The 26,805-nt window shown below is 41.0% G+C and overlaps 1 protein-coding gene across 1 annotated transcript; it reads left to right on the top strand.

The window, feature by feature from the left end:
- The first annotated feature begins 833 nt into the window (after positions 1-833).
- On the top strand, positions 834-26,805 carry PWP1 (PWP1 homolog, endonuclein). The gene is made up of 15 exons (XM_046013559.1): positions 834-1,016; positions 3,771-3,829; positions 3,960-4,144; positions 6,648-6,733; positions 6,832-6,928; positions 11,107-11,217; positions 12,040-12,170; positions 12,770-12,831; positions 18,452-18,548; positions 19,210-19,271; positions 20,481-20,592; positions 22,286-22,376; positions 22,461-22,582; positions 23,990-24,095; positions 24,808-26,805. Exons 1-15 carry the CDS (start codon positions 945-947, stop codon positions 24,915-24,917), a joined length of 1,503 nt encoding a protein of 500 aa, XP_045869515.1. The 5' UTR covers positions 834-944; the 3' UTR covers positions 24,918-26,805.

Genomic DNA, 26,805 nt, shown 5'->3' with positions numbered 1-26,805 from the left:
CATTCCTCCTTCTGCTCATGCTCTCTCCCCCTCTCTTAAATGAAAATTTTAAAAAACGAATAAGATGGTTAAAATGGTAAATTTTATATGTATTTTTTCATCTTAAAAATATTATGGGAGAATTTAAAAAATCCGTAACGGTTTGAAAGAACCGTTTAACGAAGATCACAGATTCTGGGGGTGAGAATTTGAGGCAGGGCACAGTAGCGACAATTCATTCCTGCTCCATGGTGTCTGGGCCTCAGCCAGAGAGACTCAAAGGCGGGGGTGAATCGGTGTCTGGGTGCTGGCATCATCTACAGCCCTTATATTTACATGCCGGGGCTGACCCAAAAACTTGGGACTGCCTACTGGAGCACCCAAGCGTGGCCTCTTCCTATGTGCCCTTCTCGCAACATAGTGGCCTCGGGGTAGCCAAACTTTCTATTTTCATTTATTTTTTTAAGTAGGCTCCGTGGAGCTCAGCACAGCGCTTGAACTCCCTTGAAATGGCAAAGCTATTTTGGAGAAAGCTTTAAAAGAAGAAAACGACAAACCCCTACCATTTATTAGCGAAGTCTATGCAAATGCAGGCAAAATAAAGGTCTCTGATCCGTACAGTTCCAGTTTTATTTATTGCCCCCGTGAAGTCTGCAGGGACTGTCACAGGTGGGACAGTCTTGAAAAGCCCATTCACATCAACCCACACAGCCCGGTCCACCCCCGCGTGGACTCCCGGCCCAGCCTTTTCTGCTTCCAACCCTTTTCCCACCCCTTTCCCGTCGGTCGCCCTGGAATGACGTCACAAGAAGGCGCGGAGGCGCAGAAATCAGCGCCTGCGCGTGCGCCGTGTGCAAGCAGCAGCCCCAGGCTTGTTACAGAGCCTGGCGATCGCAGGGCGGCGGGGTTCCCAGTGCTGCTGTGGCCGGGTCTGTAGCGTGAGGCGTCCTTGAGCTGAGAGGACCATGAACCGCAGTCGGCAGGTGACGTGCGTGGCCTGGGTCCGCTGCGGCGTGGCCAAAGAGACGCCAGACAAGGTGAGGCCTGGCCGCTCGGAGGTGGGGGGAGCGGCCTCTTCGCGGCATCCTTGTCCAGGCCCGCCTAGAGAACCTGGACCCGCTCCACGCGGCCTGGGCCTCGCTGGTGTGACTGGCCGGGGTGAGGCCGGCTTTCGCCTGATTGTGGTGAGGGGCCCTCCGGCTCCGAGTCGGGGGCCGCGCCCCCTCACGGTCTCTTCCCCCGAGTCCAGCCCACCCCCGAACTGGCGAGCAGGTGGGCCGGGCGGGTGGGAAGGGGGCGGGGTGCTGCTCGCAGTGGGAAATCTCTCAACTTCTTACTGACAGCAGTGAGGCTTCACGCTCACTCTAGTGAGTGTTCAGGCATAGCGGGAAGAGGGAGCACGGGACAGTGGGAAACCACTTTCTGCTCGTGCGCTTGGCCTTCGGGGCAGGACGAGAGCTGTGGGGTAGAACAACTGGTATGGAGACTATGACGTCTTGAGGCTGGGCGCTGAGTTAGGAATTTCTCGCAGTGACCCAAGTGAGATGTTGTGGCAGTGGGTGATGAGAGGTAACCCTGACACACGAAGAAGGAAAAAACCTACAGAAGTTCGAGAATGAGTCAGTGGTAGAGGTGAAGATTATTTAAGTTGTTCAGCTGATATTTACTAAGTGCTTCCTGTGTGCTGGGCATTGTTCAGGGTCCAGGGGTAGGGATAAACAAAACAGAAAAATTCCCTGCCTTTATGGAATTGACATGTGCATATATGTCCGTGGGAGTAAATGCTATGAATGGGAAGGGGGGGGGGACTGAATGTAATTGGGCCAGTGATGACAGAGATGGGAAAAGTGATAGGAATGTAAGCGGCTGGGAGGGGAGGTGAACAGGAATGAGGGATTGGAAGGTTTAAATTCCACCAGGGGACAGACTGTGCTTGTTTTATTCACCAGTTTCTCCCGTGTTTGGCTCCAGCAGGTGCTCATTGCATATATATAGAGAGAGAAAGAATAGGGCCAGGAATTATCTCAGTAGAAATTATTGGAGGTAATAGTTGTTATTGAAGGAGGTAATAGTTGTTATTAAAAAGGGACATGTAACCTTTTAAAGACTATATGAGTTTCAGATATGTCCACACACTGGAACCACTTGGGGAGCTTCAAAAAGTAGTGATGTCTGGGGCACCTCACTGGCTTCATTGGTGGAGCCTGGGCTCTTGATCACAGGGTCATAAAGTCAAGTGCCACACACCCGCCTGCCCCCATTGGGCCTGCAGCTTTACTTAAAAAAAAAAAAAAAAAAAAAAAATACAGTGCCTGCGTCCCACTCCTGCATATTGTGATTTAATTGGTCTGGAGTGTGAGAAGATTCCCTCCCCCCACCATGTGATTTTAATTGCAGACAAGTTTGGTAACCACTGCTTGAAGAGTTTGCGTTTATTCTACAAAATCAAAATAGGAAGAAGAGATTAAGTTTATTCTACAAGATCCCAGAAAAACTGAGATCAGTGAGAGTAATTAGAAAAATAAGTATCTTTTTTTTTTAAAGATTTTATTTATTTATTTGACAGACAGAGATCACAAATAGGCAGAGAGGCAGGCAGAGAGAGGGGGAAGCAGGCTCCCTGCCGAGCAGAGATCCCAATGTGGGGCTCGATCCCAGGACCCTGAGATCATGACCTGAGCTAAAGGCAGAGGCTTAACCCACTGAGCCACCCAGGTGCCCCCAAAATAAGTATCTTTAAAAAAAAAATCTTTTAATTAATTTTAAAAGCCTTTAATTTCTGGAACAACAAATGTCATCCCTCAGGAGGATTTCCATATTACTAGATGTTTAGTGCAAACTGAGTGATTGATGGAATCATTGTCTGTCATCAAGCATCCATCCCTACCAGGGGCTGAGCACTGAATTATGTGTGTAAACAGAACAAGAAGTTGATTTCTGTCTTCAGTGAGTTTACAGTTTCACAATAATGGGATGTTTTAAAAGGTATTAAAGCATTGATTAAATGAAAGAACACCAGTTTTGAAATAAAGAGACCGATTCCAATGGTCCTTTTGAAGAGGATTTCCCAAGTGGAGAGTCTTAAAGGCAGCTGGAAAGATGGAACTGGGAGGGGTGCCTGGGTGGTTCAGTTGGTTGAGTGTCAGACTCTTGATTTTGGCTCAGGTCATGATCTCAGGATCGTGAGATCAAGAGTCCTGCGTTGTCTGGCTCCAGGCTCTGCAGGGAGTCTGAAAAAAAAAAAAAAAAAAAGAAAGAAAGATGCAACTGGAGTATGGGGGGGCTAGAGAAGGATGAGTTAGGGGTAATCAGTTCCAAGGTGATAGTTTTAGTCTTCAGAATGAATGACCTTTGCAAGGAAGTGACAGCGTGTGACTCATAGTGAGTATTTGGCAGTGAGAACCAGGAAAAGAGCAGGGGACCAAGGCAGGGGTAATTTATTTAGGAATACCCACAGGGGAAATGAGAAGTAGCCAAGAAGAAATCAGAATAGTTGAAAGAAAATGAGATGGACTGTCACAGTTTATACAAGTTAGTCTTTTCTGAATAGTCTGGGAAGAAGTAGACTGAGCAGTGTTTTGTTTTTTTAACAGTTTCAGGTGGGAAATGGATTTAATTATAAAGACCTGTGAAAATCCCATTTATGGTAAATTTAGGGAGTCTGGATTGAAGTTTGATTCTTGATATTTTTTGAAGTTATATTTTACATTAGTTTGCAGACTTCTTTTTAACTCAGAGATTTATAAAGATTTCCTTAACTGTATGGTAATGAAATGTTTGCTCTCTTATAGGTAGAACTTAGTAAAGAAGAAGTAAAACGTCTCATTGCTGAAGCTAAGGAAAAATTACAGTAAGTTTAGGATTGTTGATGTCTAAAGTCAAGTCCAGATGAAATGTAAATTTCAAACAGTGATGATGAGGTGGTCTTATTGTCAAATGGTACCATTTGGGTGATTTCTCTTTTTTGTTCCTTGGCACAGAGAAGAAGGTGGCAGTGACGAAGAGGAGACAGGCGATCCTTCAGAAGATGGCATGCAGAGTGCACGTACCCAAGCACGACCAAGGGAGCCCCTGGAAGATGGCGACCCAGAGGACGACAGGACGCTGGATGATGATGAGCTGGCTGAGTACGACTTGGATAAATATGATGAGGAGGGTGACCCAGGTTAGAGTTCACTTACTTCTGGTTTTTAACCACAGGCTCAGTGTATTAGATCATGCTTCTGCTGTTTCAGAGCTTTTGTTGTCCTTTATACCGGTTAAATAATCTGGCTCAAGTCTAAGCAGACAACATGTTTCCTAAACTAGTTGAAGAAATAAGCTAACCTACTAAACTAAGATGTAAAAAAGCATAGTATTGTATATTTTATTGCAAGTGATGGGTATGATCTGTAATTCAAGTTGAGGGATGGGCAAAGGGGAGTGGGAGATACAGGCTTCCAGTTACAGAATGAGTAAGTCTTGGGGATGAAAGCTGCAGTATAGGGAATATAGTCAGAGATGCTGTGATCGCGCTCTGTGGTGACAGATGGTTGCTACACCTGTGAGCGTGGCATGATGCATAAGAGATTAAGGTTAATCACTGCGTTGTACACTTGAAACTAATACTGTGTTTCAGCTGTACCCGAATGAAAAAAAATTAATCTGTAACTTGTGTCTCTTTTCAATAATGAGAGATGGGTTACTACCCCCATTTTGCAAGGAAAACTGAGGCTTACAAAGATGAAATGACTTTGCCAGGGCCACACAGTGGTGGGCAGTGGAGCTGAGGGTTGAACATTCTCTTGCTGCAAAGCCTTTACTCTTAGAGAACACTTCATTAGGTGCAGAGAATAGTTTTTTCCATTGGACTCTGAGTTGTGCACGCCTAAACTCGTGACCATCCCGCTAGGACAGATGCCATAGGAATACAGAGAAAGGAAGAGCTAACCCAGCCTGGAGAAATGGCATTCAGAAACAGCTTCTTGGGGCACCTGGGTGGTTCATTCGGTTAAGCATCTGACTTCAGCTCAGGTCATGAGCTCAGGGTCCTGGGATCATGCTCTGTGTCAGGCTCCCTGCCCAGCAGGGAGTCTGCTTGTCTCTTTCCCTCTGCCTCTCCCCTGCTCATGCTTTCTTTCTCTCTTTCAAATAAATAAATAAAATCATTAAAAAAAAAAAAGAAAGAAATTGCTTCTTAATAATCTCCACACTGTGTGGATTATTGGTGGTCTTTCTCATCTAGTTGAAATTCCCATCTCTGTTGTTTATCAGATGTTTAAGACAGATTAGTTCTGTCTCCTTAAAGTAGCTTTCCCTAACAATTAGAGTATATTTCTTTCCTGAGTTTTATGTTATTTGGGGTCTACTCTAGGTCACCCTTGCAGATATGCCATAAGAGAATTCTAATTTGAGATAAGTTTAGTAAAAAAGGCATAATAGCACCTCTTTCAGAGTCATATAGCAAATTAGCATAAAAGTAGTTCTTTTTTTTTTTTTTAAGATTTTTATTTTATTTATTTGACAGAGATCACAAGTAGGCAGAGAGGCAGGCAGAGAGAGAGGAAGGGAAGCAGGCTCCCCGCCAAGCAGAGAACCGGAAGCGGGGCTCAATCCCAGGACCCTGAGATCATGAACTGAGCCGAAGGCAGAGGCTTTAACCCACTGAGCCACCCAGGGGCCCCGCATATAAGCAGTTCTAATCTTGCAATAAAATCACCAATTTAACTTTGTGAAGCCCAGCCCATCATTCTTTTTTTTTTTTTAGATTTTATTTATTTATTTGACAGAGAGATCACAAGTGGGCAGAGCAGCAGGCAGAAAGAGAGGGGGAGAAGCAGGCTCCCTGCTGAGCCTGATGCAGGGCTTGATTCCAACCCTGAGATCATGACCTGAGCCGAAGGCAGAGGCTTAACCCACTGAACCACCCAGGCTCCCCAGCCCATCATTCTTTTTATTTGATTTGACCAGGCAGCCGTTACTCTGTATCGATTCCAGTGTCTTAGGATAGTTCTATCACTTTTTAATAGTAAGTACACTTTTTTTTTTTTTTTTTAATTTAAGAGGGGCAGGGAGGGACAGAGGGAGAGAGCATCTTAAGCAGGCTCCATGTCCAGCATGGAGCCTGACTCAGGGCTTGATCTCAACCCTGAGATCACAGACTGAGCTGAAATCAAGAGTCAGACATTTAACTGACCAGGCCATCCAGGTGCCCCATAACTATACTTTTAATAATGACTATAAGGAGCCAGTTAGAAAATCTGAGCAGAGTGCTGGTATTTTGTGAGAGAGAGCTTTACAGTTTAATTTTATTGGAATATTGTGAAGACCAAGACTATCAGGTATGCATTCCAAAGTCAAATGTAAATTTTTTTTTTAAGATTTATTTATTAGCATATGTGTTGAGGGGAGAGGGAGAGTCTTAAGCAGACTCCCTGCTGAGCACGGAGCCTGATACAGACCCTGAGATTAAGACCTGTGCGAAACCTAGAGTCAGGCACATAACTGACTGTGCCCCACCATGTCCCCCTATAAATGGCTTTTAAATTCCTGTTTACTATCCAGTATTTCCTTTCCTACCCGTGCGTGGATGATCCAGTTAGTTATGAAACAGATAGTTGCAGCTAAGGTGGGATACCTTAGGAAAATGCTTTTGTCGAAATGACTTTTCAATTTATGAATTCTTACAGATACTGAAACTCTCGGTGAATCTCTCTTGGGTCTTACAGTCTATGGAAGTAATGATCAAGATCCTTATGTTACTCTGAAAGATACGGTAAATATTTACGTGGCTTTTCTAATTATGCTTCTTAGGTGTTTGGAAAACCTTACCAAATATCTGCATCTAGTTAATGACTTATTCTCTCCACCTAGGAGCAATATGAACGTGAAGATTTCTTGATCAAGCCTAGTGACAGTCTGATAGTTTGTGGCAGAGCTGAACAAGACCAGTGCAATTTAGAGGTCCATGGTAAGTGGGGGACAGCCCTTAGGGAAAGGTTCTCCAAGATGAAAATAATCACTATAATAGTTACTGTTGTGAATTTTCAGGCACAGTTCCTGGTGGATCTCATTTAAGTTACATGGTTAATTATATACAGTTGGTATATGCTGGTTATTGTGCCTGGGCATGTATGGTCTGGTATGTCACTCGTACAGGACTTTTATTTATGGAAATAGGTCTCCTGGGGGGTGGGAGATGTGTGTGTGTGTGTGTGTGTGTGTGTGTGTGTGCGCGCGCGCGCACACGCGCGCATGCAGGTTTAGTATTTTTTCAAACATTTTTGCCAGTTTTTCACTCTCCCTCTCTCCCCATTGGAGAAAACCTAGAAGTAAAGCCATATAAAAATAAAGGAAACGATTACAGTCCTGATACCGTGAGGTAACTTGTTGCCCTGGCTTTTTACTCCAGTCTCTTTTCTGGGTACTTTTTCTTTATGTGATGAAGATTATACTCAATAGACAGGTTTTTATTCTGCTTTTTTCCACAATCCTTTCACATATTTCCCCTGCATTTCTTCACAAAAACTCAATGCAAGGGCTTCCATTCCTCTAGTCTCCTTTCCCAGTTCAAGGAATATTTGCACCACAGCTGGAGGTGAATGCTTTGAATCTGAAGTGAGTACTGATTTGAATTTTTCTTTTTCATTTGGATTTTTAAATCAGATGTAATGTTGATATTTATTAGGTCAACAAATATTAATTGAATAGCTGTTTTCTAAAAAAAATGGACCTTCAAGATGTCTATAGTATTCTGACTCTAGATCTTCCCTGCTGTTTCTCCTGTCCCTTCTGTGCACATCTTCAGACATGTCTGTCCTTCCTCAACAATCTTCTAATCATCTGTCTTTAAAATTTGAAGCTTTAAAAATATTAAGCTAAGGCCTTTCATTATAGAAACACAGTTGCATAGCTTGAAAATTAAAATCTTTGTTTAATTTTTTCTTACGTCTTCTAGGTTACTTTGTCACTGACTCCATTTCATAGCTTGGATTTCTGGAACTCCTCACAGTCCTTAAGACTGCCTTCAGGAAGTCTGTGGATTAGGCCATTTTAATCCCATGGCCCATTGTGGATCTATTTATAAAATGAAAAGGCTTTAAGTAGCAGAAACCTCAGTGTGAAGTTATTCTTCTAATGATCTTTGAACTTTTTACATATTTCAAATGAAAACCATGTGGCAAAATTTTTAAAAAACCCAATTCTAGGGGTGCCTGGGTGGCTCCGTGAGTTAAGCCTCTGCCTTCGGCTCAGGTCATGGTCTCAGGGTCCTGGGATAGAGCCCCATATCCAGCTCTCTGCTCAGCAGGGGGGCTTGCTCTTTCCCCACCCCGCCGCCTGCCTCTCTGCCTACTTATGATCTCTCTCTCTCAAATAAATAAAAATCTTTTTAAAAAATTCTGATTTCAGAAACTTGAAACTCAGTTTGCCATTGATTTTTATACATTTTCCTTTGAGAGATTACTGGAGTCATTTCTTTGTATTTAGTGAGTGTCAGAGAGGGGTTAAAAAGTTAAAGCAATGGTATTCCTACTTCCTTAGTCTAATCTACATCTTCGAAGAGACCCTTGGATCTGGTGTGGATCTCCAAATTATTTAGCATATCTCTAGGCAAGAATAAATTAAAAATTGCTCTCAAAAGCTGATCTGAATATTGATTTGACATGGATAAAAGGAGATTATTTTACAGCTTCATCATCATATTTATCTAAAATGTTAGCTGTGTACTTTGACCACAGTTGAGGTTCTCGCAGGACCACAAGTTTTAAACATTCATTGTGAAGTGATAGGATAGAACATGACATGGAATCTGCTGATCCAGGATCTAACCCAGATGCAGAGGTTTGAGGAATTTTTTTAAAGTTTTTATTTAAATTCCAGTTAGTGAACATACAGTGTAATATTAGCTTCGAGTGTACGCTACAGTGATTCAGCACCTCCATGCCTCACCAGGGCTCATCACAGCAAGTGCCCTCCTTCATCCCCACCACCTGTTGCTCCCAGCCCCCGCCCACCTCCATTCTGGTGACCATGGGTTCTCCACAGTTAAGAGTCTGTTTCTTGGTTTACCATCTCTCTCTCCTTCTCTTTTTTTCTTTCCCCTGTTGCTTGTTTTGTTTCTTAAATTCCACGTGTAAGTGAAATCATATGGTATTTGTCTTTCTCTGACTTATTTCATTTAGTGTGATACTCTCTAGCTCTATCCATATCCTTGCAAATGGCAAGATTTCATTCTTCTTTATAGCTGAGTAATATTCCTCTGTGTGTGTGTGTGTGTGTGTGTGTGTGTGTGTGTGTGTACACCACATCTTTATCCATTCATCAGTCAATGGACATTTGGGCTCTTTCCATAATTTGATTGTTGTAGATAATGTATAAATATAAACATCGGGGTCCATATACTCCTTCACATTAGTACTTTTGTATTCTTTGGGTAAATACCTAGTAGTGTGATTGCTGGATTATAGGGTAGTTCTGTTTTTAACTCTCTGAGGAACCCCTGTACTGTTTTCTAGAGCTGCTGCACCGCTTTGCATCTCCACAAGTAGGGTTAGAGGAGGGTGCTCCTTTCTCTACATACTTGCCAACATCTACTGTTTCTTGTGTTGTTGATTTTAGCCGTTCTGACAGGTGTGAAGTGGTCTCTCCTTGTAGTTTTGATTTATATGTCCCTGATCAATGATGTGGAGCATAGTTCCATGTGTCTGTTGGCCAACTGTAAGTCTTCTTTGTCAAAGTGTCTGTTCATGTCTTCTGTCCATTTTTTAATTGGATTATTTATTTTTTGGTGTTGAGTTTTATAGGTTCTTTATATATTTTGGATACTAACCCTTCATTAGATATGTCATTTGCAAATATCTGCTCCCATTCTATAGGTTGCCATTTAGTTTTGTTGATTGTTTCCTTCTCTGTGCAGAAGATTTTAATTCTGATGAAGCTCCAGTAGTTTATTTTTATTTTTGTTTCCCTTGCCTCAGAAAACATATATAGAAAGCGGTCTGAGGAATTTCTTTAAAAATTCTTAGCCTCTCTTAACTTTGCTTCTTTCTAATAAAAAGCATATCGGGGGGCGGATTTCTGATTGTTTGGGCTCTGTTTTATCAGTGTTTCATTGCATAATTTTTGAAAGACTTCTTAGTCATTGATTTTAACAGTATCTTTGCTCCTTAACATTATAACTCTGAATGATAAAGAGCCAGTTGTTTTAGTTGTCATATTCCGAAAGTGTTCTCAAGAGCTTTATTTACATCATTGATCTTTAAATACTAAAGCAGTTTTGTTTTTTTTTTTTAAGATTTTATCTATTTATCTGACAGACAGAGATCACAAGTAGGCAGAGAGGCAGGCAGAGAGAGAGGAGGAAGCAGGCTTCCCGCCGAGCAGAGAGCCCGATGTGGGGCTCGATCCCAGGACCCTGGGATCATGACCTGAGCTGAAGGCAGAGGCTTTAACCCGCTGAGCCACCCAGGCGCCCCCTAAAGCAGTAATTCTTGACAAGCATTTAGATTTCTAAATGTGAGTTTTTTCTCTCCAGCGCTATTTTTTATTTATTCTTATAGCCAGATAGACCTTTAAAAGATAATAATCAAATGCTCCCTATGGAGCCCTTATGAACATTTGTTTTCTGTACTGGGTGGACTGAAGATAGGACTGTTCTAACCAGTGCACATGCCATGTGGGGTTCAGGCAAATGTCAGTTCTTTGCCACTGTTCCTGTTCCTTTGGAGCATACCAGGTGGTAGGAATATATGAGACCTGCAGAATTTTGCTGAGCAGTAACGACCTGGGAGGCTCCTTTTTTTTTTTTTTTTTTAAAGATTTTATTTATTTATTTGACAGAGAGAGAGATCACAAGTAGGCAGAGAGGCAGGCAGAGAGAGAGGAGGAAGCAGGCTCCCCGCGGAGCAGAGAGTCCGATGCGGGGCTCGATCCCAGGACCCTGAGATCATGACCTGAGCCGAAGGCAGCAGCTTAATCCACTGAGCCACGCCGGCGCCCCTGGGAGGCTCCTTTTGATGCCATCAGATGTGTCTCGCCTTAAGCACATGGGCTCCTGTAGGTTTAATAGGGAGAGTCTGTCCTTTCCCGCGGGATATGATTTCTTACTCTGACTCAATAAAGTCTCGTCCCAATGTTTTATATTTTCAGTTTATAATCAGGAAGAAGATTCCTTTTATGTGCATCATGATATACTGCTGTCTGCATACCCTCTAAGCGTGGAATGGCTGAATTTTGATCCCAGTCCAGATGATTCTACAGGTAATTAGAAAAGCTCAGATGGCTCAGAGGTTCCTAGTCCTGTATGTTATTTCTAGCCACATAAGTTACGTATTCTGTATGAATGTTTTCAGAATTGTTGATTTTTTAATGAAATTGTTATTTTATGAAGTTACATAGTTCTTAAAAACACGATCACGTAATTGTTTTGAGTCTGTGTGTCTTCAGACATCAAATAAAGAACTGCTGTTGCCGTAGGCGGAAGAACAGGCTAACAGCATTAGGAGTTGCAAAACGGTGTGAAGGAAACCCAGTGTAAAGTAGCATGGCCCAAGAGTTTGGTGGCATGACCTTTCTTAGAAAACCAAGTAAAACCAAACTGAAGAGAGAAGTAGGGTCTTGTGTAGTCGCCGTAGCCCCAGCTGCACACTGCTAGTTGCCCCATCCTGCTTCTTAAGAAAGATAAAATCTGGTCCTGCTCCACCTTACGTCTCGTTTGCCAAGCTTATTCACATTCGTGATCTGATTCAGTCCCTGTTTTCACAACACTGGTGAAGGTGGAAGATGATTTTTGTTCTTAGAACCTAAGCAGGAACCTGGGGTCAAAAGGCTGAGCACTTTTTATTCAAATTATGGTCCACAGGCCAGCAGCACAGTATAGGCATCACCTGGGAGCTGGTCAGAGTGCTTATGTAGGGGCGCACCCCAGCCCTCCTGAAACGGAATATGCATTTGAACAGTATTCAGGTGACAACACATGCATGTGAAAGTTTGCGAGAAAGTGCTCTAAGACATCACTCAACCTACAGTGCAGTATTTTTCATTAGAAATGTTTCAAATCAAATACCTCGCTTCCTCCTGTAGGAAATTACATCGCTGTGGGAAATATGACCCCCGTTATTGAAGTGTGGGACCTTGACATAGTGGACTCTTTAGAACCAGTCTTCACTCTTGGAAGTAAGCTATCAAAGAAGAAGAAAAAGAAAGGAAAGAAGGTAAACAAGTTAATAATTACTTAAACTCTTATGACAGAGAAGTTTACTGGTGGGGTGGAGGCAGGAGAACACACACTCTTGCAGTTAGACATTTGGCGGAAAAGGACAGATAGTCTCCATAGTTGTAGTTTCAAAAGGCCCGTCCAGGGAAACATGGATCTTTGACGCACAGAACGTCATTGGTATGTTATTCATCCTTCCCCAAACCATTTACTCTCGGGTTATGGTCCTTTTTGATATAGTAACTATTCACACTGATATGCTTCTTTGAATTTTTTAAAGAATTCTGTTTAGCCTTTAGTATGTAGAATTCTGAATATCAATGTATTAATTCCTGCAGCTTTTAAAACTTAACTTTGGGGTGGGGTGGTTATTTAGAGAACTGTACCACCTAGATTAAGAACTGCTACGGTTCTTGGTTCTTCTTCTGTAAGGAGTATTTATCACGGATCCCTAAAGTAACAGGAAGGCAAGGTATTTCTTTAGGTCTTCAAGCAAGTTTGCTGAAGATAAATAATCTTAAGATTTAAAGAATCTTTCAAATTAAGATAATTACAGGGGTCACTTTAATACAAAAAGTAATGAAACAATTATTACAGAGTTCCTCAGCAGAGGGGCATACCGACGCTGTCCTGGACCTTTCTTGGAATAAGCTGATCAGGTAAAAAGAAATGACATTTGGAGGGTTGTCAGAGACTGTAACCACCGTCATCTTACCTCATGCCTACCCCTGTCTCCATGTCGTGTGTTGGGGTCTCTGTGTCTTCCTTCCCTTTGCTGCGGTGTACGCCGCTTGAAGGCAAGGGCTTTGCCGTCTGTGTCCTTGCCGCCCCCACATCACCTGCCAGCTCCAAGGTCTGTAGGGGCTCCGGCTCGTGGCAGACTTGGTGACCAAGCGCCCTCCCAGCAGCACTGGGAAAGAAACTGCTTCATTGCCAGTGGTGCCGAATTGTGTTTCTTTTCATGAAAGACATTTCCCTCACTTCATTTAGTTTGCACAAAATCTCATCCAAATTTTTTTCAGTTGATTTAATTGTGATAAAATATACATAATATTTACCACTTGAACTATTTTAAGTGTATAGTTTAGTGGACGTTGTTGTGCAACGTCCAACTCCGGAGCTTTTGTCATCTCCCAGAATTGAAAGCATGCATCCATTAAACAACTCTCTGTTCTCCGCGCCCCCAGGCCCTAGTAACCTTTGTGTCTCTGTAAAATTGACTCTTGCAGTTACTTATAAACGTAGAATTATATACTATCGGCCCTTCAGTGACTGGCTTATTTCATTTAGCACGAGGTCCTCCATGTTGTTGCATGTGGCAAGATTGCCTTTCTCTTTAAGGCCGAACAACATTGCATTGTTCGGATCACCCACATAGTGTTTTTCCATCTGTCGGTGAACACTTGGGTTGCTTCCACCTCCTGGCTGTCGTGAGCAGTGCTGCGGTTACGCACGTTGATGTAAATAACGTGGGTGTACAAATGTCCCTGCTTTCAAAGTTCTTTTGAGTGTCTCCCCGAAAGTGAAATTGCTGCTTCATGTGGCAGTTCTGTGTTTACCATTTTGTGGAGCACTTTTCAGGGGCCTGTTGGCCCATTTGTGTATATCTTCGGAGAAATGTCTTCTTAAGACCTTTGCACATTTTTGAATTGAGGTTTTTGGTTTTTCACTGAGTTTTAGATCTTTATATATTACAGATACAATCTCTCATCCGATATGCGATTTGCAAATATCTTCCCCCATCTGATGGATCACCTTTAACTCTTTCAACAGTGTCCTTTGATGCACAGAAGTTCTTAATTTTGATGTAGTCAATTTATTTTTACTTTTGTTGCCTGTGCGTTTAGTGTTATATCCAAGAAATCTTTGCCAAATCCTTGTCATGAGGTTCTTCCTTGCGAGTTTTATAGTCTTAGCTCCTACATTTAGGTGTTTGGATCCATTTTGAGTTAAGTGTTGTATACAGTCTAAGGTAAAAGTTCCACTTCCTTCTTTTGCATGTATCGTCAGCGTATTCTTTATACTCATCCTTAAACACAGTTACCCCAGAAGGCCATTTTCCTAATAGCATGGTTGGTTTGAGGGGCTTCTAAGGCAAGGAAGGTAAGCATCAGGTTGAGTTTACTTGAGGCGTAAGAATAAACTGGGTCGCCCAAGGCCCATTTTCTCAACATCTCTGTCACACGGGATACTTTGTAATTGTGAGCCCTGTGAGGAGGGTCCCAGAGTGCTGGCTTACCGAGGGAAATCCTGTCTTCCTGTTTGCGTTCAGACTTCTTCAGAGTTAGAACCATTTGGTGAGGGGCACCTGGCTGGCTCGTTCGGTAGTGTATGCAACTCTTGATCTCAGGGTTGTGAGTTCAAGTCCCACACTGGGTGTAGAGATTACTTAAAAAATAAAATATTTAAAAAAATAAATAAGTAAAGGGCAAATTCCTGGCCTCTAATCCCCTTAAGATTGAGCCACATCTGGAGCAAGGGCCCAAGAATCTGTTGTGTTGTTTTGTTTTTTAAAGCTTCCCCGGGTTTTATCTGAATTGGGCCCGTTCTTAACTAATGGGCAGACAAATAAGAGATGGAAATGAGTGTGCCCTGCTTTTAGGAACCCAGTCGTTTACAAATCTGACCTGTCACGGTAATTACGTGTACTAAATTCTTACATATAGTAGCTGTTAATTTGAGTAACTGAGCTTGTTCTGATGGAACAGTCCCTCATCACTTCCGGCTGATCCAGCAGCGCCTTTGCCCAGCCACAGCTCCCGAGCTCCGTGCAGACGCTGCCCGCACCCGTACCCCTGCCGACCGTCTGCACTCACAGCTTCGTGACTGCAGCCCCCCATGTCTTTGCTCCTAACTCTTCTACTTCCTCCATCTTATTACAGACCTTGGTTCTCCTTTCCCCTTTCTTTACTGAAAAAGTACAGAATGCTTTTAAATACTTGCCATACATACCCTGGTGCATAGAAAAGTTTGGGATTGTGGTAAAGAATAACATGTTGACGTTGTTCCTAGCTGGGGAAGTAAAATGCTCCCAGGACCAACAGGCATGTTCTCTGCTCATTCATACTCTTATTGTACTCTTCTTGGGAGTATAGCGTTCGGGAGTTTGGTGGGGGTGGGAATTTATTTTTAAGCCTGATACACTAAGAATTTTAATAGGAAAGGAATCTCAGATGTTGGGAGGAGGACTAGGATGAAAAATGTACCATGAAGTTTTAACTTTTTGCTGTTGGCAGGCATTGAATATAAACAAAATATTGGGAATTTAAGTAACATTAAATTTTTGACATGCCCAAGACTTAAAACATTAATGACTTGTATATGTTACTTAATGGTAGAAGTTTGAAATTCATTCATTAGGATAAAATAATATATGTGATCCTCTTAAGAGACCCCACCTGTGTCACTGAAATGTGAGTTATAAAACAGAAAGCAGTTTGTATAATGGAAGTGTTTCTTGAGGAAATAATACTCCAAAAATGAGCCCATCAACATTTTATCTTAACAGCATCTTGGTTTTCTGGAAAAATATTATGATCACGAATGACTTAATTCTGTGTCAGAGCCATTTCAAATCAGATGCTGAAGAATGAGGTTCCAGGAATATCTGTATTTTTACAAAGAGAAAAGACAAGCAACTGACATTAATCAGGGACCTACTGTCTTCTGGTCACTCAGCCATGTACTTGAATAGCAACCCTTTGAAGTTGGTTCTTATTGGCAGGCAAGGAAGTGAGACTGACTGCTAGACTTAAAATTAATAAATGGCAACACCAGGGATCCTTTTCAGGTTTTCTGGGCTCCGAGGCCTGTGTTCTCTTGTAGAATGACATTATTATCACTTGATACCTAAGAGGTAGGCAAATTGTTTTTTTCCTATTAATAGCATTTAATGCCCTTTTTTTATTTAAAAAAATTGAGATATAAAATCACATATCATGAAATTCAGTCTTTAACATGTGCAATTCAGTGACTTGGGATATATTCCCAAAATGGTACACCTATCTCCACTGTCTAATTCCATAACATTTTCATCAGTCCAGAAAAGCAGTCTGTACTATAAACGGTCATTCCTCTCTCCTGTCCTTCCAGCCCCAGGCAGCCACTAATCTTTCTGTCTCTCTGGATTTGACTATCTGGACATTCCTTCTTAGAAAAGGAATCATAAAATATGTGGCCTTCTGTGTCTGGATTCTGTCACTTTTGTGTAATGTTTTCAAGGTCCATCCTGTTGGAGCATTTATTAGTACATTGTTCCTTTTTAATTGCTTGAATGGAAAAAAAAAAATAATTGCTTGAATGGATATAAGATGTTTTGTGTTCCTATTCACCAGTTAATAGACATTGAGTTTGTGATTGTTTTTTGCCTATTATGAATAATGCTACTGTAAACATTAGTGAACAGATTTTTGCACAGACCTGTTTTTATTTTCTAGGATCTATACCTAACGAGTGTAATTTCTAGGCCATATGGTAGTGTCTATACCATTTCCATTCCCACCAGCATGGTAGCTGAGTTTTCTGTTTTGCTAGCACTTACTATTGTTTGTCTTTTTCATTATACCTGTCCTGTGAGTATGTAGTGGTATCCCAAGTTTTCATTTTCATTTCCCTAATGAACAACTTTTCACATGCTCATTTGCTATTTATAGATCTTCTTTAGAGAAATGTCCATTCATATTCTTTGCCCATCTTCTGATTAGATTATCTTTTATTATTTGAGAGTTCTTTATATATTCTAGAATCAAGTCCTTTATCAGATATGACTTACAAATAATTTTCTCCCATTCTGTGGTCTTTTCACTTTCTTGATGACCTCATTTACAATACAAAAAGTTTTCATGTTGGTGATGTCCAGTTCATTTATGTCTTTTGTTTTTTAGACTTTTCGTGTCATACTTAAGACACCATTGCCTAACCGAGGGTCACAAAGATTTATACCTGTTTTCTTCTGAGAGTTTAATAGTTTTAGCTCTTACATTAGTAGGTCCATGATCGATTTTGAGGTCCTGTGAGATAGAGGTCTAACTTCTTTCTTTTGCATGAGGATATCCAGTTGTCCCTCAGCCATTTGTTAAAATACTGTTCTTTTCCCCGTTGAACAGTGAATAATCTTAACATATTTGTCAGAAACAAATGACCATAAATTTGAGGATTTATTCTTCATTCTATTCTGCTAACTGGTATGTCTATCCTTAAGCCAGTACAACATTGTTAGAATTATTGTGGCTTTTCAGTCCATTTTGAAATCCATACTGTGAACTTTTCAACTTTGCTCTCTTTTCCAAGATTATTTTGACTGTTCTGAGTCCCTTACATTTCCATATGAACTTTTTTTAAAGATTTATTTATTTATTTTAGAGAGAGTGGGACAGAAGGAGGAAAATGAATCCCAAGCAGACTCACACCAAGCTCAGAGTCCAATGAGGGGCTCGATCCCATGGCCCATGAGATCACAACCTGAGCTAAAACCAGATGTCGGATATGCAACCAACCGAGCCACCCAGGCACCCCTCTATATGAATTTTTAAAACCAGCTTGTCCATTCTCTGCAAAAAAAAAAAAAAAAAAAAAAAGTCTGCAGGGATTTTTTTTTTTTTAATCTTTTTTTCATTTTATTGCAGGGATTTTGAAAGGGATTGGCTGAATCCATAGATCAGTCTGTAAATAGCAGTATTTCTTTTTTTTTTTTTTAAGATTTTTTTTTTCAATTTATTTGAGAGAGAGAGCATGAGAAGGGGGAGGGTCAGAGGGAGAAGCAGACTCCCCATCGAGCAGGGAACCCGATGCAGGACTCAATCCCAGTACTCCAGGATCATGACCTGAGCTGAAGGCAGAGGCTTTAACCCACTGAGCCACCCAGGCGCCCTGAAGGCAGTCTCTTAACCAAATGAGCCACCCAGGCATCCCAGCAGTATTTCTGTCTTAACAACATTAAATCAGGGTTCCTGGCTGGCTCATTTGATGGAGCATGCAACTCTTAATCCTCAGGGTCATGAGTTTGAGCCCCACATTGGGTGTAGAGATTACTTAAATAAGTAGATAAACCTTTAAAAAAAGTAAGTTTTCCAATCCATGAACATGGGATATCTTTCCATTCATTCTGATATTCTTTCTTTCAACAATCTTTTGTAGCTTTCAATATGTAAACCTTAAATGCTTTTGTTAAGTTTATTCTTAAGTATCTTATTCCTTTGGGTGTTATTGAAAATGGAGTTCTTACACTTAGTGCTCTTGACTTTAAAAACAATTACCTGATGTGTCTCCTCCCTTTCTCAGAAACGTGCTGGCAAGTGCATCTGCTGACAACACCGTAATTCTGTGGGATATGTCCTTAGGAAAACCAGCAGCTAGCCTGGCTGTACACACAGACAAGGTATGGTGATTAACTGGATAAAAGGGAGTCTAAAAAGTGTGGGACAAATGTTGGCTACAATAATCCCAAACATACATGACTTTCTATGAATTATAAAGTGCTTTGACATGCTGTCTTACTGGGCCCTCACAGAGCCCAGTATGATAGGCAGAATTACTCATCTTAGCGATCCACCTGCGGAGACAGATGAAGTGACTGGAAACATTAGTACTTTGTAGCATGTTTACAGAGACCCATAAAGAGACAGGACTGTCAGTCACTAGATGAGGTTAAAGAATTTAACAGATCTGTTGTTGCAGAACTCAGAGGTTAGATGTTCTAGCATACAGTGGGGGACTTCAGAGTATGTCAGAATATGTAGAGTTGCCCATTAAGATTGACTGCTCGCTCTTTTGTTCTCAGTATATTTAACATTTGAGGGATGTAAGTATTCTGTCAAACACAACTTAAGAAAGCTTGCATTGTCTTTAAAGTATCTGCTTTTATTTGAAAATGCTTGTCCTTTTGATTATGTAGTACATTTGTTTCTCTAAATACTACTAATTTCAAGGGGAAAAATGTATAGAAACACTGCCAAACTGATTCTCTTGACTTAAGTTCTCAGCAGTTTTACCAAAACCAAACAAACATAGATCTGTTTATTTATGTTTTCTCCTATTAGGTCCAGACTTTGCAGTTTCATCCATTTGAAGCACAGACTCTGATTTCTGGATCCTATGATAAGTAAGAAAACACTGCAGGAATTATTGCTGCTGTTTTTAATCTTCTAATTCAGAAAGTATGACTCGATGCTCAGACTACAATACTGCGTGTTTAAACTTGTAGTAATACTTACTTGTCCCTTTCAACTTTGGTCCTTTCAGTCTCTAAGGGAATGTTGTTTTTTCATAATAATGTAGTTCCTAACTAGCAACTACTTTGATTTTTAGAGGGCATAGGAGTTAGCCATTGCTACAAAACAGGCTGTCCAAAATTCAGTGACTTAGAATAGACTTACGATAGACATGTATTTCTTATGCCACTGCAAGATTGAGCTAATCTAGGCTAGATTCAACTGGTAGATCTGCTAATCTTGGCTTGTATTGGTGGGGCTGTTGGGATTGGGCTCTCCTTGTTTCATATCCTCAGGGGACCAGTGGGCTAGCCCCCACATGTTCTCATGGTGAGGTCAGACGCTTCAGCAGAGATACCAACGCCTCTTTAGACTTAGGCTCAGAACTTGTATACTTCTGGCTTACTTTCTGGGCTGAAAGAGCTAACATGGAGTGGGGAACAGAGTGCCTTTATGGAAGAATTCCTATAATCCTGACAGAGAGTGTGGCTGGATGGGGAAGTGAGGAATTAGACCCACTGCAGTCCCTCACAAGTGTTTTCCAGTCATGCGTGTGCATCTTTTTTGCGGATTGGGTCTGAAGGTGGGAGAGAGAGCCAGGAGAAGCAGAAACCAACTTGCAGTCTTTATTTTGATTCCTTACTCTTTTGAAGAGTGCTAGTTTTATACTTTTTAGTTCGGATTCATTCAGAATTATAAAAGTCTATCCACTGGCTCCCCCAGCACGGTAACCTGCTTATAGAGTAAATGTGGTTAAGACATGAATTACCTGGCTCTGAGCACTGCTGGGAACAGGAAAATTCGAAGTTGTCCTGGTCTTTTGGAAATAGAGAGGATTCGTCTTGTGAGAGGATGGCTCAGCCTGGAGACGGTCAAGTCTGCTATGATACCCAGAGCCACCAGTGGCTTCAAGTGACAGAATCAGTCTTCCAGCTAGTGAAAATCAACTCCTCTTTTCTTTATTTTAGAACCTTAAAACGGGCTTTATATAATTGGATCTTGAGTTCACAGTGTTGCTTTGTTACCATTTCACTATAAATAAATATAAAACATATAGACGAATTGAACTCTTAAAACCCTAACTTTGCCTGCCTGTCCAGGTCAGTGGCTCTGTATGACTGCCGAAGTCCAGATGAAAGCCGTCGAATGTGGCGATTCAGCGGGCAGATTGAGAGAGTGACTTGGAATCACTTTTCACCTTGTCATTTTTTGGTAAAACTACATATTGTTTTGTTTATCTAGGTTACTAATGGCTTGCTCTGATTCCATTGTAGAGAGAATCTTTCTCTGGGGGTGGTTTCTTTGTTTTTGTGGGGGGAGGGTTGGGGTTTGCTTTTTGGTTTTTTGAAGTCTCCACGCCCAGTATGGGCCTTGAACTCCCAACCCTGAAATGAAGAGTCACATGCTCTACCAACTGAGCCAGCCAACCGGATTTTCTGTGTTAACACTGTGAAGTAGTTAGATTTTAGGGTTAAAAAAAAACTCTTAACAATAACGGGGCAGCCTCAAATGGTTAACATGGAAATGATTTTGCTAATCTCCAGCCATTTCAAAGTGCCACATTTTAGTTCCTGATTTTGATTGTATTATTAGTGTTTCTTTGAAATATTAAGCATACCTAATCTATTTTTTAATAGTTAATTTCATCCAAGAAGATGATTTTATTTAAATTAAATGGAGCTTCAGTGATGAGAATGCTAGCCTGTTTAATATAGCAGTGTCCCAGATAGGAAAAAGTATGAAGTTCTTGGTTTAAATATCCTTAATATGTATAGGATAAGTTTTCTGTGTAGCATCCAAAGATTCTGCAGACCTTTCAATCCATGGAGAAATAAAACCTGAGCTTTCATCCTGAAGATATAAGAAATTGTGGTACATCCATAAATTTCCTAATTTTCCTAAAGTAAAATATGTAGTACTTTATGAATGAGAGAAAGAAACACTTTCTTAAAATAAGTGGATAGTTTTATTAAGGTTCCTGAAACATTGATTCTGAGCACATTTAGTCTCCTCTCTGTGCTCAGAGGTGCATTGCTGTTCCCAGCTGTGTCGCCTGAAGCCAGATTCCCTTTTATGGTGATCAGGAGGAGTGAAGTGCCAGTATTTGAATGTTGTGTTGTAATTTGGCTCTCAACACTCAAGCACACATAATTTCTGGGGTTATTTGCTAACAAGTTTTCATTGGTACTAAAATCAGATATTTAGGAAAATGGAAAGTGATTACAATTAAATGGTTTGCCTCCTTCACTCCAGGCTCCCATGATGAGACCTCTGTCCTCTTTTTGTCCCCTTAGCAGCCCAGCCATCGAGACTTATCACTTGTTCCTTTTCCCCCTCCCTGTTTCCTGTCGTGGCTGTTGCCCTCAGCTGGCACACAGGCACAAGTCTCTCTCCTATCCTTGACTAGGTCTGTCTCTTGGTTCCTTCTTTTCTCCCCTTTCTTGGAAGTGTAACAATCCACCGTAATCTGCCTTCCTTACTGATCAAGCCTTTCTGCCAAATGTTGAAATTCATTGCTTTCTTCAGAAGCGCTATTTCTTTGCTCCCCCCGACCTCCTATGTTATACCCTCTCTCTCTGGTTCCCTCTGCCTATACCGTAAATGCTGTGCTTCCCAGGCCTCTGTTCCCTTGGACCTGACCTCAGCTTGCCCATCTCTCACCCTTGCCCGCACCACCACCAGAGCTTCATCCTCACACCCACTGCGCGGTACACGCACCAGCTACATCAGTCCGTGCAGGGACAAATCCCGCTTATACCCCAGTAAATGTTTCCTGTGGTTTTTTTTTTTTTTTTTTTTAGTAAGCTCCTCAAGTAAATAGCTGGTTTCCACTATAATTTACACTGTTTCCCCATTGCTAAACTTTCTTGCCATGTAGCATGACCTTGCCTTTTACTCTTTCCAGGCCAGTACAGATGACGGCTTTGTGTATAATTTGGATGCACGTTCAGATAAGCCAATTTTTACACTCAATGCACACAATGATGAAATTTCCGGTGAGCCCAAATAGTGTTTCATTTCTATTAACTTATGATGAAGTAAATCTACATTTCAGAGTCTGAACTAATCTCTACCTTTAGGTCTTGATCTAAGTAGTCAAATCAAGGGCTGTCTTGTGACAGCATCAGCAGACAAGTATGTGAAGATCTGGGACATATTAGGAGACAGGCCAAGTCTGGTTCACTCTAGGGACATGAAAATGGTAAGAATGTGTTTGGGCATCTTCCTTTTCTGCTTTTTTGTTTGTTTCTGATTTTGTATTGTCGTCTTTCCCTAGGAATCATTGCATTAAAGAATATGGGTTTGCTGGGCGGTTCATCTTGAGCTTAGTCAGATTTGGTGGGAGGTTTGAGAGTCATTGAGTTCCTCTAAAATTGTCCTAGCTGGTTCCTTTCCTAACGGACACGATGAAGGGAAGAAGGATGTTTGGGAAGAAGGATGGAAAGATTTTATAGGACTTAAAAAAGAAAACCATGGCCGTTCTACTTAACTCTGAATTGAGGCCCATCCCAGGAAAGCTTGGACCTTTAGAGCACTGTAGCTGTTAGGGTCAGTTTATCTATCACACGTCTTTGCATAACTAGTTTTGACTACACTGAAGTGGATTACTGTGTAGTAGCAAAAAATTTTAGAAATAACCAGAATTCATTTAGCAAATATTTATTGAGCACCTACTCTATGTCAGGCACTGAGTTAGTATAATTGTAGATACAGAACACTGCACATCTGGTTGTATAAATACTTGTGGGGAAAGTAAGTTACAGATGCAATTATATAGTACTATCTCCTGCTTATATTTAAATGCTTAAATGTTTAAATTTAAAATCTTATCCCAAAACATAAACAGTATTATCTCAGTGATTTTTTTTTTTAAGATTTTATTTATTTAATTGACAGAGAGAGAGATCACAAGTAGGCAGAGAGGCAGGCAGAGAGAAGGGGTAAGCAGGCTCCCTGCTGAGCAGAGAGCCCAATGTGGGGCTCGATCCCAGGACCCTGAGATCATGACCTGAGCCGAAGGCAGCGGCTTAATCCACTGAGCCACCCAGGCGCCCCTATCTTAGTGATTTTTATACTTTGTGTTTGTTTTCTATAATGCATATGTATTAGTAATAAGCATAAAAAAATTCAGAAGTTAACAATTTAGGGCGCCTGGGTGGCTCAGTGGGTTAAAGCCTCTGCCTTCAGCTCAGGTCATGATCCCAGGGTCCTGGGATCAAGCCCCGCATCGGGCTCTCTGCTCAGCGGGGAGCCTGCTTTCTCCTCTGTCTCTGCCTGCCTCTCTGCCTCCTTGTCTGTCAAATAAGTAAATAAAATCTTAAAAAAAAACCAAACTGTTAAAAAACGATTTAATGGTGACCTACAGTAACATCATTGCTTAAAAAGGGAACTAAAAGTTTCTGGGAAAACTGAGCAGATTAGAGACCTGAGTAGTCAGAGTGCCTACATCCTCACAGAATGGCCATCATGCTGAACTTATGTGGCTGTCTTGTAAGACTGCAAGAGACTTAAGACATACTGGTGAGTTGGTTCAAATTTGTGTAGATAGGAGCAGGAGTTTACATTGGGGCTTTCTGGAAGGACTGACCGTCTGTTTTCCTCTTCCTAGGGAGTTCTGTTCTGTTCTTCCTGTTGCCCTGATTTGCCATTTATTTATGCCTTTGGAGGTCAGAAAGAAGGGCTTCGGGTCTGGGATATAAGCACAGTCTCATCAGGTAAGAATTTTAATTCCCTTTTTCTAAACGAGAAAAATGTGTGACTTGAATACATTAAGTAGATCCAGTGTTCATCCTGGAATGTAGTCCGCTTGGGGAAATAGACAAGATCACATGTAATTTGGAGATGTTCATGTTCACAAATTTGTCTTCACAATTTAAATGTAGATTATTTTTAAAATGCTTGACAAAACTTGAATTTATGGGAAAACTGGAAGGAAATATAACATGGTCTCTAAGAACAGCCCTCCCCTTCCCAGTGTGAATAATCCACCTTTTTTCAACTACTTCCTGCAAAATCCAGCTTTCCTTAAGGGACCCCTCCCCTCCCTTCAGGGGAACCTGGTTCCTTATTTATTACCTTGAGGTAGTCTGACTTGTCCTGTACACACAGAAGATGTAGCTTACTGATCCCTTAGTCTTCCATGTAGAAAAAAGGCTTTAAATCCAAAAAAGTTTTCTGCTGGTTAATGAAAGAGAAAATAGTCACTTTATTAAGGTAGATTAAAACCAGGACCAGGCAAAGAAAGTTAAAACATGGTTAACTTCATTGAGAATGTTAATCTGGACTTCTGTGTTGGTTATTTCATTTATAAAATTTCCACACTAGGGCAGAGAACCATCCTTGTTCATTTCTGCATCTCTGTATTTTATATTATAAGTTCTTAATTTTCTGACCTGGTAACTTCTTAACTGTTTATTTGTGTTTTAGTAAATGAAGCATTTGGAAGACGAGAGAGGCTTGTTCTTGGCCATACGAGAAGTTCGTCTATTAGTGGCCCTTTTGGGAGCAGGAGCTCAGACACACCAATGGAGTCTTAATGCGGAGCATAAAATTTCCTGATTTTTATTACCTTACTCAGTTTTAAAAACCTGGCCAAGAAACCTCCACGTGTAGCTACAGCCATGTAGTGACTGAAACAAACTTCACTTCTTGCTGCCAAACATTCCTCTGCAGCTATGGCGGCAGCACAAACAGGGCTGGTCTTTGTGCTTTGCCTTTTCAGTGTGTGGGGTTTAGGGGTCCTGCTGCATTTCTGCAAGAGGATAATAAAGAGATTTTTAAAAAATAATTCCTAAAATATGCCATATGTCATAGGTAACCTATAGGTTTGTAAAATAGGTAGTAATTTATGGAGTTTTAGAAGAAAATCCTCTGATCTTAAATGATGGGTAAACCCAGGCCTCGAAAGGTTGTGACTTGGCCAACATTGCACAGTAGCGATAAACACGGGCACAGGTGCCCCGGGAATTGCTCTTTCCTGACTTGACTGTTTCCCAGCTAATGTTCATGATCTTAGAAATGTTCTCAGTGCTACTTGTAAAGTTCAGTGACTAAATTAAAGGTGGAATGTCTCTTTTCCCCCAGCATGGTATTCACTGTTATCAAAGAAAAAGAGGTATTACATTATGATAAAGGTATCAGTCCAGCAAGAGGATAGAACATTCATAAATATCATAGGAGCACCTAAACACATAAAGCAAATATTGACAGACATAAAGGGAGAAACAGCAATACAGTAATAGTAGCAGACTTTAACACCCCACTTTCACCAAGAAATAGACCATTCAGACAGAAAATCAATATGGAAACATTGGCCTTACAGACATATATACACAGCATTCCTTCTGAAAGCAACAGAGTACACATTTTCTCTAGCACACATGGAAAATTCTCCAAGATCACATGTACCACCAAAAAAAGTCTTAATTTCAGAAAATTGAAATATTAGGTATCTTTTCTGACCACAGTGGTATGAAACTAGAAAATTAGATGAAGTACACTAGAAGATTTGCAAATATATGGATATTAAATAGCATGTTGTTGAACAGCCAATGGGTCAAATAAGAGAGAAAAGGCCTTGAGACAAGTGGAAACACAACATACCAAAACTTAAGGGATATACCAAAAATTCAGTGCTGGGATCAAGAAACAAGAGCTCTCAACCTAATTTTACACCTCAAGAAATTACAAAAAGGAACAAATCCCAGAGTTAATAGAAGGAAGGAAATAAAGATCAGAGTGGAATGATACATGAAATAGAAACTAAAATGAATCTGAGAGCTTTTTTTTTTTTTAAAGAAAATTGATAAACCTTTAGCTAGACTGAGGACGTAGGATGCAAAATCAAACATGAGAGAGAAGTTAAAACCGATAGACCACCAAAATACAAAGGATCCTAAGAGACTACTATGAACAGAGTACAACATATCAGAAAACCTAGAGGACATGGAAAATTCCTAAAAATACACTACCTACCAAATCTGAATCATGAAGAAATAGAAAATCTGATGGGAGACCAATTACTAGTAAGGAAATTGAATCAGTCATTAAAAACATCCCAACAGAGGCATGTGAGTGGCTTAGTGGGTTAAGCCTCTGCCTTTGGCTCAGGTCATGGTCTCAGGGTCCTGGGATTGAGCCCCGCATCGGGCTTTCTGCTCAGCAAGGAGCCTGCTTCCTCCTCTCTCCCTGCCTGCCTCTCTGACTACTTGCAATCTCTGTCTATCAAATGAATAAGTAAAATCTTTTAAAAAAAAGATCCCAACAAATTAAAGGACCAAACAGCTTCACTGGTGAATTCTACAAAACATCTGAATAATAACATCTGGATAATACCTAACTAATCCTTCTCAAACTCTTTAAAAAAAATTGAAGAGAAAGGAATACTTCAAACTCATTTCATAAGGCCAGCATTACCCTGGTATT

Source organism: Meles meles, chromosome 7 (genome assembly GCF_922984935.1).
Source record: "Meles meles chromosome 7, mMelMel3.1 paternal haplotype, whole genome shotgun sequence".
Lineage (NCBI taxonomy): Eukaryota > Metazoa > Chordata > Mammalia > Carnivora > Mustelidae > Meles > Meles meles.
Note: the sequence above shows the minus strand (reverse complement) of the source record. Positions and strands in the feature narration are given on the sequence as shown.

Excerpts from the sequence above, each read along its gene's own strand:
- PWP1 (XM_046013559.1), top strand. The coding sequence starts at position 945 with ATGAACCGCAGTCGGCAGGTGACGTGCGTGGCCTGGGTCCGCTGCGGC. Across the intron at positions 1,017-3,770 it reads CCAAAGAGACGCCAGACAAG|GTAGAACTTAGTAAAGAAGA; the intron begins GTGAGGCCTGGC and ends GCTCTCTTATAG. Across the intron at positions 6,929-11,106 it reads GTGCAATTTAGAGGTCCATG|TTTATAATCAGGAAGAAGAT; the intron begins GTAAGTGGGGGA and ends TTATATTTTCAG.